The sequence below is a fragment of the Galeopterus variegatus genome, unplaced genomic scaffold (assembly GCF_000696425.1).
Source record: "Galeopterus variegatus unplaced genomic scaffold, G_variegatus-3.0.2 Scaffold529, whole genome shotgun sequence".
Taxonomy (NCBI): Eukaryota; Metazoa; Chordata; class Mammalia; order Dermoptera; family Cynocephalidae; genus Galeopterus; species Galeopterus variegatus.
Genome location: NW_007726640.1, coordinates 87,953 through 101,545, shown reverse-complemented (window position 1 = coordinate 101,545; position 13,593 = coordinate 87,953). Strand labels below are relative to the sequence as shown.

Sequence of the window (13,593 nt, the reverse complement as noted above, 5' to 3'; positions counted from 1 at the left end):
CCAGCCGATTTCTTTTTGACAGAGCTGACATAGTTACTGGGTTTTCAGTTTGTCACACCCCAGCGCAGATAAGGCGACATTCGAACTGGTTGGGAGTTTGCCCCGCAGACAAATGAAGCTCAAGACCTGGGAGGATATCCATGTGATATGAGAGAAATGTATATGTTGCTGTACATATAAACATATATTATATATAAAATGTGTATATATAATATGTATGTGTGTATGTATAACATGTATATATCATACTGAAGAGAGGAGAATAAGGATGTAAACCTACTGAGGGAAAGGAAAACTCTTTATGTTATAAAATTCTACATTATTTAAAATTTTTTACAGTAAGCATACATGTATGCATACATTTGTACACACATGTGGGGTTCATATACACACATTCACATGCTCATGCATGCACATATACAAATCCTTAGTTGGGTACCAATAATGAGGCTAATTTCCCCTTGTTGGAATCCTCTTCACCTTGCAGTTTGTGCATTGTCTTTTCAGCCTGCCTTCCACTGAAACGTTCTTTTGTGTATATGTGTTTATCTCTTTATGAAGCAGGCTAAGACTGTTCATTTTCTCTGTTTTAGTTTGTTTTCTGTTGCTATGATAACATACCTGAGACTAGGTGATTAATAAAGAAAAGTGGTTTATTTGGGTGCACAGTTCTGGAGGCTGGGAAGTCTGAGATTGGCCAGTTGCACCTGGCTGGCTTCTGGGGAGGGCCACATGCTACATCATGACAAGGCAGAGAAGCAGAAGGGGAAGTGGCAGGGGTGAAAGGGGCAAAATAAGAGGGACAGCTTTGCTTTGTAACAGCTGCTCTCACAGTAGCTAATTCAGTGCAGCCAGAACAGGAACTCCCTCCCTCCCTCAAGGATTCACCCAGTCCCTGAGAGCAGCATTAATCTCTCTTAACAACCTGATCACCTCTTAGAGGCCCCAACTCCCAACAACACCCCACCTGCAACCAAACTTCCAACACATGAATTTTGGGGGACACACTCAAACCGTAGCATCCCCTAATAATTTTCCTTACCATATTGACAAATTAATCATCTTGTTTTCTTGTCTTCTGTATTTTTTTCTTTCCCCATAAAACTGTATATCATAGTATTTATTTTGTTTAGGGAGCAACTAAGAACAGTTCGGTATTTTTCTTAGGTAATTTTTGAAGTCTGACATACAGAAAAGTGCACGAAATCATAAATGTGTATAACTTGATAAATTTTCACAGTGAACAACCAAGTGTTTAACAAGCATTGTATCAAGAAATAAGCACTCCAGGCTCCCCAGAAGCCCTCTTGTACCCCCTTCCATTCACTGTGGTCCCCAGAGACAGCTGGCTGTATCTTGACTTCTAACAATACAGATTAGTTTTGTCTGTTCTTGGATTTTGTACAAATGGAATCGTAGTTTGTATTCCAGTTTTGGTCTTTCTTGTTCAATTTGTCTTCTCCTTCCCCCACCAGCTTTATTGAGGTGTAAATGATACACACACATTATATATATTTACAGTGTACAACCTGATGTTTTGGTTTTCTTCATTTATAACACCTTTATAGAGATATAATTCACATACTACACAATTCACCCTTTCAGAGTGTGCAATTTAATGCTTTTTAATATATTCACAGTTGTGCAACCACAACCACAATCAATTTAGAATTTTCATTGCCACTCATTAACAGTTACTTACCTGTTTTTGTCCCTCAACCTAAAAGCCCTCTCCCCACCCCAGTCTTCAGCAACCACTAATCTACTTTCTGTCTCTATAGATTTGCCTGTTCTGGACATTTCTTATAAGTGGAATCATACAATAGGAGGTCTTTTGTGTCTGGCTTCTTCCACTTAACACAATGTTTGCAATGTTCATTCATGTAGTAATATGTATCAGCACTTTAGTCCTTTTTATAGCCAAATAATATCCCACTGAGTCTTTGGTTTTTCATGCAGAAAAATATCCTTGTGGATTATGGACTCCGAAGAATCACATTCTTGATTGCCCAAGAGGTCAGTCCAATTGTCAGTTCATCTATGAGCTTTTTTTTTCTTTTTTCCAAGCCTCCGTGCCATTTATTTGATATTTACTCTGTAATACTTGGGATGGAAGGGATCAATCACTAGAAAAGAGAATACTTTCCAAATGATTTATGCTAGAACCAGACTGGGTTAACATTAATAATCACAAAATAAGTACACAAATATGTCTGAGTCTTGCCTGATTTAATTGTCTTTTATATGGATTTCTTTTTGCAGAAAGAATTTCCCAAGTTTTTCACATTCAGAGCAAGAGATGAGGTATGACCAAAAACAATGTTATTGTTCGCTCTACTCTGGCATTTTTTATATTCTTGAAGAATATTGTCCCTAGTCCTTAAGGCATCCCCGTATCCTAGAATGTGGCAACTTTAGTGTACACGCCAGCCTTCCTCTGGAACTGTATTTCCCATAAGAGCCCCAAATTTCCTTGGTGGGGCTTAGTCCTTGCGAATCCTACCCTTTCTGCCTCGCTACAGTTCTGTCTCCCTTGGATCATTTTTGTACTTGCAGGTGTACCCGCCTCCTTTTCTTGTGTTCTTTTAGAGCAGTGGTCAACAAACCATAACTTGCAGGCCAGCTGCCTGTTTTTATGAGTAAAGTTTTATCGGAACACAGCCATACCCACTTGATTACGTATTGTCTACCATGCTTTTTGCTGTACAATAGCAGAATTGAGTAGTTGTGACAGAGACCATATGGTCTGTCAGCCTAAAACATTTGCTCTCTGGTCCTTTAAGAAAAATTGGCTGATCCCTATACCCCTATTCTAGAACAGGTGGGCTTTTTCCCAACACAGATTCGAGACTCTTCCAAATTCGTCATTTTGTATTTTAATTTATCCAAAGCCTGACTTTTCCAGCTAAGACCCATTTTTTTTAAGGTTCTTCATTTTCTCTCCATTTTGGTCTCCAGCACTGTCAATAGCTTCTTTTGGGAGACGAGTTTCCACAAAGAAACCAGGGGTTAGTGAGTTCTTGAGAATTACTACATGCTGTGACAGAGAATAGTCATGCTGGCAGGTGCTGGGGACTAGCTAGGCCCACCCACGAGCTGAGAGGTGCACCCCAGCACACCAGTCTTGCAATGCCTATGGTTCTAGGATCTTAGCAAAACTCCAAATCTCTTGAGCCCTGGGGGTTGCTCACAATTAGGTGACACAATGAATGTTACATTCCTGAGTGGTAAACACGTGAGCTCCAGGTGTCTGCGGAATAGGGCATGGACCAAGCAGGCACGCAGCTCCAGTGGCAAATTTTGTGTGTATGTATGTATGTGTATGTCTGTGTGTGTGTACATATGTATGTTTCTGTCTTCTCTCTCTGATCGGCCTGCAGTTTGCAGAAGATCGCATTTACCGTCACTTGGAGCCTGCCCTGGCCTTCCAGCTGGAGCTCAGCCGGATGCGTAACTTTGACCTGACTGCTGTGCCCTGTGCCAACCACAAGATGCATCTTTACTTGGGTGCCGCCAAGGTGAAGGAAGGGACAGAAGTGACAGACCACAGGTTCTTCATCCGTGCCATCATCAGGCACTCAGACCTGATTACAAAAGTAAGATGTTGTGGGGCGTTTCTTTCTCCCTCTCAGCTTGTCCCTTGTGCCCTGGCCCTCTTTTCCTCAAGTTCCTCCTCAGTGCTGGGCCCTGGGCTGCATGCTGGGTATTGGAGGATGCACTGGGCACATGCAGCACTACCCTTGTGACGCTCCAGTCTAGGGCCTGGAGGCAGACAGTGAAGCGGCCCATTATCATGTCCCGGCTGGTGACACTTGGATCAGTTTCTTATGTGGATCTCTCTGCATGAAATAAGAGCATTGAGAGGAAAGAAAGATACTGGTTTGTTAAGGGAATTTCTCATATATGCTGATTGAGTGATCATTTTTCATCATTTCCTGCATTTAGAAAAGTTATCCATGTTTATATTGTGAAAATTTCAAACAATACTGAAAACTATTTTTAAAAATCAAGTGAAAGGACCCAGAATCCTGCCACTGAGGGGCCAGCCCTATGGGTGACCCTTTGTAGACATAATTCTATCCCTACAACCTAGAGTTGTAGGTATAATGTTGCAGATAAGAGCTTTGGGTGGACAGATCATTTGAAGACTAGTGTTTGTCCACTGATTAGTTACTTTTGTAGACCTGTTTCCATGTTAACGAGGAATGGTCTACCACATGCTATTTCCTGGCATGGATATACCATGTGTGTGTAATGTTTTTCACTAATCCCATATAGATGGATATTAAGCTAATCTCTGTGTTTTGCTACCTCAGTCAACTAGATGTTTCAACAGGTTGTATTATTATTTAGGTACGGTGAGGCCAACAGATTAGGAGACAATGGCCATTGAAAAGATAGTTTGTTACTCACAGTTCCCAAGAAGAAGGGACTCACTAAGCCATGGGGCCACACAGGGAAGTGCCAGGTTGCCCAGGCAGCAGAGGGAGGGAGGGGAAAATGGGGGCAGGATCCTTTACTGTGGTTTCTGCAGGAAGAAACTGACAAGGCAGGGTGAACAGGCTTAAGGTTGGCTAGTGTGAATACTTTCAGCATGCTCTGGGGCATAGGGGCTGTCCCTAGTTGTCTGGTGCCTGGCCCTAGGTGATTAGGGCAGGTGGATGGTAGCTCAGGGCGTATGAAAACCTGATACAGGAGGTGGTTGGGCATGGGCTCAGGACTGGCTGGTTTGCATTTGAAAAGCACACACACACAGGTGGTGTGTTGACTACTTCTGGGACTTGGTTAGTCCTGGGAGGGGCAGTTCCTCCAGGGTTAGCAAGGCCCAGATGTCAAAGTGTGAGATACAGAAAATTAAAGGCCTGGTCAATACACTAAGCATGTTTGCCATCCCTTCCCCTCTGGAGGCAGGGCTGTGCCGTTCCAGCCTGGAACAGTTTTTGGATGAGGAGAATGTTGTCCTCCTCTATCTTTCCCAGGCTGGTTTTCTGGCCAGCTGGGAGCTGCCCAGCGCCCCTTGCCTTAGCAGCCGCCCTCCCCCCACCAACTTTGGCAGGAAGCCTCCTTCGAGTATCTGCAGAATGAGGGTGAGCGACTGCTCCTAGAGGCCATGGACGAGTTGGAGGTGGCGTTCAACAACACCAGCGTGCGCACTGACTGCAACCACATCTTCCTTAACTTCGTGCCCACGGTCATCATGGACCCCTCCAAGGTCTCGCCTCTGGGGGGCTCTCACCGCATTCTGGGATCCACCTCACTGGGATCTAAGGCTCTTTGTGCCCTCTCCTTTGGGGTGTTGTCTCCTGCCACTCAAAACCTGGGTTCCAGGATGAATCCGTGTGTGTTTGAGCCTTGGTTACTGCAGGAGAATAAGCCTTGTGTGCTCAATTTTAAAGCTGTATTTTAGCCACAGCCCTTAGGACTGTCCCTGTTTTGAGGTTCATCTTGCATGGTCATGCCACACTTTAACTTTAAGGATGACAAGGGTGCACAATTGTCTAGCAAAACAAAATTTCATCCTCTCCCTGGTTGCAGGCTCTGTTGGGACTGCTTGTGGGTGGGTGATGGGAACGAGAACCTGAGGTCTGTGGCTATGTGCGTTCTCCAACAGCTGGTTCTTCATGAGCAGGCGGATTTCCTTGATTGTGATTCTGGGATGTAAGACGTCCCAGTACATCAGCCTGGCATCTGCGGGGTGCAGAGGGCCCATGCTTGCCCTGACTGCACCAGTCCATTCAGCTCCAGAAGAAAGCTACGCATAGGCTTGTGATACATGATGGATATAAAGTCAGTGTAATGTAGGAGTCGCTTGCCAGCCTCAGTTTCCTCATCTGCCAGTGGGGGATAAAAATGCCTGCCTCTCTGAATTCTTAGGGCAAAATGAAACAATGAGTTTTAGATGCTTAGCGAGATACCCTTGGTTGTTATTAGCTAATCGTTTTTGTTAGATGCATACTATGTCCCAGGCATTTTGCGTTCAGTGTATCTCATCATCTCATTATTATCAGTGCTATTGTAAGTGTGTGTGGAGCGATCCCTGAAACTGGAACTGCCGTGTTTTGGGGCAGATCGAGGAGTCTGTACGCTCCATGGTTATGCGCTATGGCAGCCGGTTGTGGAAGCTCCGCGTGCTGCAGGCTGAGGTCAAGATCAACATTCGCCAGACCACCACCGGCAGTGCTGTTCCCATCCGCTTGTTCATCACCAACGAGTCGGGCTACTACCTGGACATCAGCCTCTACGAAGAAGTGACCGACCCCAGATCTGGAAACGTGAGGCTGGGCCGGGCCAGGGGGCTTGAAGAGTAGAGGCAGGCTGCTCGGGGCATCAAGACTAGCTTAAAAATGACATTTGGTGGCTGTCTTACCTTGCAGTGCCATGCGGGATTGGGGTGGCCCCTCAGAGTTCCGTGAATAGCTCCACATTATCATAAACGTGTTAGCTTCTCAATCTGGTTGTTGATTCTCTTAGGAAGGAACACAAATCCTTCAAAGCTTAACCCACTCTACAGCCATATTTGGAATAAGACGTGGGGTACTGTGGTTGATTCTAATGCAGCCATCAGATTGGTTCACTTAGAGAAAGAGATGTTTTCCCCATCCATGTTTTAGAGCTGACTTTTATAAAGCGAACAAATATCCTTTTGTGTAAATGTATACAGTCAGCCCTCCGTATCTGTGGGTTCTGTATCTGTGGATTCAATCAACAGTAGATTGAAAATATTTTTTAAAAAATTGAATATGTACAGACTTTTTTCTTGTCATATTCCCTAAGCAATACATTTCAACTATTTACCTAGAATTTACATTGCATTATGTATTATAAGTAATCTAGAGATGATTTAAAGTATATGGGAGGATGTGCATAGGTTATATGCAGATAGTACATATTTTATATAAGGGACTTGAGCATCTGTGGATTTTGGTGTCTGCAGGGTTCCTGGAACCAATCCCCAGATACTGAGGGATAACTGTATGTGTTTGTGTGTGTGTGTGTGTGTATGTATATATATATATACTTTTTATTGTGAAATAATTAAAGACTCAAAACTCTCAAAAAGTTGCAAAAATAGTACAGAGAAAAAAATATTACAGAGAGTTCCCATGTTTCCTTCACCCAACTTTCCCCAGTGATAACATTTTTCTTAACCGTAGTATGTTATCAAAACAGGAACTAGGACTTGGTATAGTACTATTAACTCACGTACAGACTTTATTCGGATTTCACATGTTTGCATGCAGTCTCATTGGGGTGTGTGTGTGTGTGTGTGTATGTGTATGTGCGTATGTAGTACTACAATTGTTATATTTTTGGAGCTGTCCCTTCTTGTTCTAGTTGCCTACAGTAGTGGAGAAGAGAATTTTACCTATCTCAGGTGTTCATTGTTATGCGATGTGACACGCTTTGCCTCCCCCCATGACATTTTTATTGAAGACTAGGTAGAAATAAATTGGGGAGGAGCATGGTCCTCTGAGACCTGCCTCCCTCATGCTGTTTTTCTTTCTTTCTGGTCCAGATCATGTTTCACTCCTTTGGCAACAAGCAAGGGCCTCAGCACGGGATGCTGATCAATACTCCCTACGTCACCAAGGATCTGCTTCAGGCCAAGCGCTTCCAGGCCCAGTCCCTGGGAACCACCTACATATATGACTTCCCAGAAATGTTCAGGCAGGCAAGTCCTGCGGCACAGATGCGGCACTGCCACCGGGTCCTCCCTCAGACACCACCCAAACCAGACCCCCCACTGTCCTTAGTTACCCTTCTGAAGACCCAGTTAAAGAACAAGGTCTTCGTGAAGAAAAAAAAATTAAGGTTAGGAATGACTTCATAGTATTTTTCCCAAAATAAACCTCATTATATCCTGATAATAAAAGTAATATGATATAGAAACTTTGGAAAATAAAGGAGAATATTAAAAAAAAGAGAAAAAAAGGAACTCATAGTTCTGCATCCTATTGACAAATGGCTTAATATTTTGATGTGTTTCCTTCTGGTCTTTTAATGCTCATTTATTAAATGCCTGCTACTTTCCAGGCATCCTCTAAGGCTAAAGAAACCATGAGAACAAGAAAGGGGTCACTACCTTTAAGGAAGTTTTTAGTCTGCTTTTAAAACATAATATTTTGATATGTTTTCTTGATTATTAAAGTATACATCAGAAAATTCAGAAAGTTAGGAATAAGTAAAATTTCACCCATGTGTAGTCTACCCATCATTGATGCCTGCAATAACATTTTAGTGTGTTTCCTTCAAGTATTTTTCTGTGCCTTTATTTTTTTACGTAGCAGAGCCTTTAAAGGAGACTGAATATGCTGACACTGGTGATGTGGGTGTCTCTTTGCATCCCTCCATTGCTTTGTGAATGATGTTCATGAAACAGAGGTCAGGGACCTTCTACCATAAGCAGGAAGTGTCAGTTCCTGAATGTAGCTTTGCTTCAGGCACAGGAGATGGAGAATAGCAAGAAAAGCTGCTCTTTAGAGTCACTCAGGCCTGGGCTTGAATCCTGGATCTGTCTCTTTCTTCATATTGTCCCTGGGCAAGTTCCTTTACTTCTCTGGGCCTCAGTTTCCTCCTCTGTAAAATGAGTATAATAATAGTACCTACCTTGCAAAGTTTTTGGAGAAATATATGTAAAGTATTCAGTAGGTGCTTAATAAACGGAAACTTTTATGATTAAGGATAACATTGTGGGCCGGCCCGTGGCTCACTCGGGAGAGTGCGGTGCTGATAACACCAAGGCCACGGGTTCGGATCCCATATAGGGATGGCCGGTTTGCCCACTGGGTGAGCGTGGTGCTGACAACACCAAGTCAAGGGTTAAGATCCCCTTACCGGTCATCTTTTGAAAAAAAAAAAAAGGATAACATTGTCTGTATCCTTTTGCCTCACTATAGAGGAAGATGCATGACTAAATCAGGAACACATTTATCCTCTTTCTTTTAGATAAAGAAACAGAATACCATGGACAACCCAGATATTGGGAAACTTAAATGAAGTGGAAAATTTCCAAAATAAATATATCTCACCAAAACTGACTCAAGAAGAAGAGGAAATCTGATCTAAATAGATTATAAGCATTAAATAATTGTAATACTTTTTAAAAACCCACTAGAATTGGGCCCAGATAGTTTTATATCAACTTCTGTCAAACCTGCAAGAAATAGATAATTCCCTCTGTATACAAATTGTTTAAAGAGTAGGAAAAAAGTGAATGTTTCTTAACTCATTTTATCAGGTTGTTATTACCCTAATATTAATTCCATATGAGAACATTAGGAAAGGGGAATTTTATCTCATTAATATAAACACAGACACAAAAATCATAAACAAAATATTGGCAAATGAAATCCAGCAGTGATGTAAAAAACTTAGACCAAATAGGTTTTATCCTGTGACTGCTTATATGATTTGATATTAGGAAGTCTATTCATGTAAATTACCATACTAACAACAGATTAAGAAAAAAACTTAAACTTCTAAAAATGTGCAAAAATAGTATTTGATAAGACAACATCTGTTCATAAGAAAAGCTTTAAATAAACTAGGATTAGAAGGGAATTTGTTATCTTGATAAAAGATATCAACCAAAAATTAATAGTAACTAATGGTAAATTGTCAGTGATATTCTCTTTAAACACAGGTACAGGACAGAAATATTCATTATCACCAATTTTATTATACATTTTTTACTGGAGTCCCTGGACAATGCAATAAAACAACAACAAAAAAAGAGAAAAGACAAGCCCCCACTTGGGAGAATAGGTTTTAGTGCTTGTTACCAGCAAGGGATTAGAACTAGATGATCTACAGAATGCTTATAAATCAACTAGAAAGAAAAAAGGCAAAACTACAAAATTTGGGCAGGAGTTATAAACAAGAAGCTTGCAAAAAAAGAAACTCACATGATTAATAAACAAATTAAAACAGGTCAGTACCACAATACAATTTCACACCTAGCAGAAGGGTAAACATTTAAAAATGTGACAAAACCAAATGCTGGAGAATATATGGAGCAAAGGAGTCTTTATACATTCTACTGAGCTTGTAAAGAGGTTCAGAATATTTGTGAGTGATCTGATAATATCAAGTAAAGTTGAACCTTCGCATTCCCTATCACCCAGCACTTCCGCTCTTAGGTACATATGTCTATCTGGTGAAACTCTCACCCATGTTTATGAGACTGAGTGTTCATTACAGCATTATTGATAATACTGTAGAACAGGAAACAACCTTAAATGTTCCTAAATAGGCTTACGAATAAATAAATTGTGATATATTTGCATCATGGAAAACTGAACAGCAGGGATAATGAAGTAACCAGAGCTAAACTTATTAGTATGTATAAATCTCTCAAACATAACGGGGAGCAGAAAAAGTAAGTTGCACAAGGATGTGTTCAGTGTGATACCACTTATGTAAAGTTTGTTGTGCAACACTACGTGTTTTCAGTGTGTGCACATATGATGAAATAAAAACATAGAAGCACAAGTGCGAGTGGTAGACAATAACTTCAGAGTAATGGTTACTTGGGGGCTGGAGAGGGCAGGTGGGAGGGGGATGGTATAGAGAGGGGTACACCACTCTTTCTTTCCTTAAAGAATCCTAAGCAACTATAGAAAAATTGAGATTTGACAAAGCCACGGGATGGGTGCCTGGGTGTTTATTATTCTACATTTTTTAAAAAATATGCTTTAAATATTTCATGATTTAAAAAAGAGAGAACTAGAAAATTCACCTTGGAATCATGACAGATCATCTCCATCTGGGAAGATAGTACCCCCCTACTGATGCCTTCAAGTTTTTCCTCTTTCTTCTCCTCTCCCCAGGCTCTCTTTAAACTCTGGGGCTCCCCGGACAAGTACCCCAAAGACATCCTCACGTACACTGAATTAGTGGTGGACCCTCAGGGCCAGCTGGTGGAGATGAACCGACTTCCTGGTGGAAACGAGGTAAGAACTCATCAGAGCCCAGCCCCTGGCTGGAGTGACCCTTTTAAAAACATTTCCCCTGAAGAAACAACCCTGTTTTCCTTGTGCATTCACCTCCTCACCAGGTGGGCATGGTGGCCTTCAAAATGAGGTTTAAGACCCAAGAGTATCCAGAAGGGCGGGACGTGATCATCATCGGCAATGACATCACCTTCAGCATCGGATCCTTTGGCCCAGGGGAGGACCTTCTGTACCTGCGGGCATCTGAGATGGCCCGGACAGAGGGCATCCCCAAAATCTACCTGGCAGCCAACAGCGGGGCCCGTATCGGCCTGGCTGAGGAGATCAAACACATGTTCCAGGTGGCTTGGGTCGATCCAGAAGATCCCCACAAAGTGCGTCATGAAGCTGGTGTGGTGATGTGGTTCCGCTCAGCTAGTGTTTTATTTTCCATGGGGGTGACAGCACCTGCAAGAGGGTGCAAAAAAACTTAACCCTTTTTATGCATAAAGCACAGATATACATGTAGTGTTGTAAACAGGCATGTGGCATATAGGTGGCATTAACATTTCATCGGGGAGGAGGTGGTGATTAGGAAAACATGTCTAAAAGGCTCCGTAGGGGGATGATAATGAAAAAATGTTTATAAACACTGAGCTGATATATACTGAGCTTCTCCTGAAGGCAGTGTGCACTGAATGCACACTGAATGCAGAGGGACATAAAACACTGTCCCTAGCCTCAGAGAGTCCTTAAAAATCATCTGGGAGATGTGTAGACAGCAGCTAAAATAGATCACTTTGTGATGCGAGACTACAGTGGATAGTCATTCTTTCCAGCCAGAGCATGCATTCTCAAGGGGAGGGGGTGGTATTGCCCCCACCGAAGGAGACGAAAATTATTTTGGGAGAGGCAAAAAATATATTTATTTTATATTCGTATATTTTTATATACATAGACTTTTCATGTATACATGTACATACATCCAGTACATAAACAGTATATCTTTAATATTAAAATTTCATTGGGGTGGGGAAGCTGGCAATAAGGGGAAAAAATGTCTGAGAAGGCTCCTTAGGGGAGCTGTAATGAAATGATTGAGAAACAATCAGAGACCAGGAAAAGCATGAGATTGCCTTGTAAGGATGAGAGGAAAGCGCTCAGCTCAAAGCAGACTTTCAGTTTATAGCTGTTACTAACATGGCATTAACACCAGACATGTTAATGTGTTATTGACATGTTATTGACATTTGCTTCTACAGTGTTGACATTTTTCAAAAAACAGTGCTGTTGAGTGCAGGGGAGTGGGTTCATAGCCTCACCAAAGTATGTTATTTAAAGGGATTTAAATACCTGTACCTGACCCCCCAAGACTACACCAAAATCAGCTCCTTGAACTCCGTCCATTGCAAACACATTGAGGAAGGAGGAGAATCCAGGTAAATAACTTAAGGTAGCTCCTTAATTATGCTTGTGTTTAATTTCAGCTAGTAATGGGGAATCTGTCTCTTTGCCTCTGGGTTTATGGTGATATTCTCAGGTGGGGTGGAGATGTTTGTATAATAGGACCCCTGAGCTTCTGTTTGGGGGCACTGTTGACTTAAACATTTGGGACATTCTCCAGGGTGAACCCATCTTTGTCATTATAAAATGGGTCCCCCCATTTGCAAAAATAGCACATAGAATCTTGACTCACTGATTGATCATAAACTAAGTGGCTTCCTCATCTCTCTGTAGCCCAAATGCTAGTCTAGGTTGCTTTTGGAGGAAGATGGGGTAGGGTGACATCTCAATAAGACAATGCTGTACTTGCCTTTTTTAGAAATTTTAGCACCAATTACAATGGTCCTAGACCTCTGCTTTCCCTTCACCTCTGGCTGCTTACCCTTCCAATCTCTCATCTTGCTGCCCCATCCCTCCTGCCTTGGATCCTTGGGCAATACATCAGCCTTGGATTCTCCTGGGCTCGATCTCCGTCTCTAACCTGTGTTTGGTTCTTGAAGATACGTCATCACGGATATCATTGGGAAGGACGATGGCTTGGGTGTGGAGAATCTGAGGGGTTCAGGCACGATTGCGGGGGAGTCCTCCCTGGCTTATGAAGAGATTGTCACCATTAGCTTGGTGAGTCCCCAACTATTTTCTTTTCTTTTTCATCTTTCTATGGTAGAAACTGTAAATTAGTTGCAAAAGTAGAGAGAATTGATAATGAGCCCATGTGCCATCACGCAGCTCCAGCGTGTCCCTACACGCAGCCATTCCTGTGTCCTCAATCCCCCCGCACCCCAGTTTAGACTGTTTTAAAGCCAACCCTCTCCATTATATCTTATTACCCGTAAATACCTCACAGTGGATCATTCACAGAAAAAGACTTGTTTTTTTTTCCTTTTTTATATAACCACAATACTATTATTCCACCCAACAGAATCAATAATTCTTTAATATCAATGGAACCTAGTTTGGTCTCATTTAAACAGTTATCTTGTTGTGAGGCACCCTCCCGCAAGAATGCACTTACACGCCACTCATGCAGAAAAGGGCAGTTTATTCACTCCAGCTGGCCAGTGACCGTCTCTCAAGGAGCAACCAAGGGAGAACGGCCCTGGGCCTTGGTCTTGTGGGGTTTTTTTTTTTTTTTTTTTTTTTTTTTTTTTTTTTTTTT

The 13,593-nt window shown here is 42.1% G+C and overlaps 1 protein-coding gene across 1 annotated transcript in view; it reads left to right on the top strand.

Moving 5' to 3' along the window:
- Positions 1–13,593, top strand: part of ACACB (acetyl-CoA carboxylase beta) — a 121,416-nt gene that overhangs the window by 93,896 nt on the left and 13,927 nt on the right. Inside the window, exons 31-40 of the mRNA XM_008569783.1 lie at positions 1,960–2,016; positions 2,263–2,304; positions 3,381–3,596; positions 5,057–5,212; positions 6,069–6,272; positions 7,517–7,672; positions 10,830–10,952; positions 11,057–11,326; positions 12,273–12,370; positions 12,935–13,055. Of these exons, the coding sequence (XP_008568005.1) occupies positions 1,960–2,016; positions 2,263–2,304; positions 3,381–3,596; positions 5,057–5,212; positions 6,069–6,272; positions 7,517–7,672; positions 10,830–10,952; positions 11,057–11,326; positions 12,273–12,370; positions 12,935–13,055 (1,443 nt within the window). The remainder of the gene's footprint in view (positions 1–1,959; positions 2,017–2,262; positions 2,305–3,380; positions 3,597–5,056; positions 5,213–6,068; positions 6,273–7,516; positions 7,673–10,829; positions 10,953–11,056; positions 11,327–12,272; positions 12,371–12,934; positions 13,056–13,593) is intronic.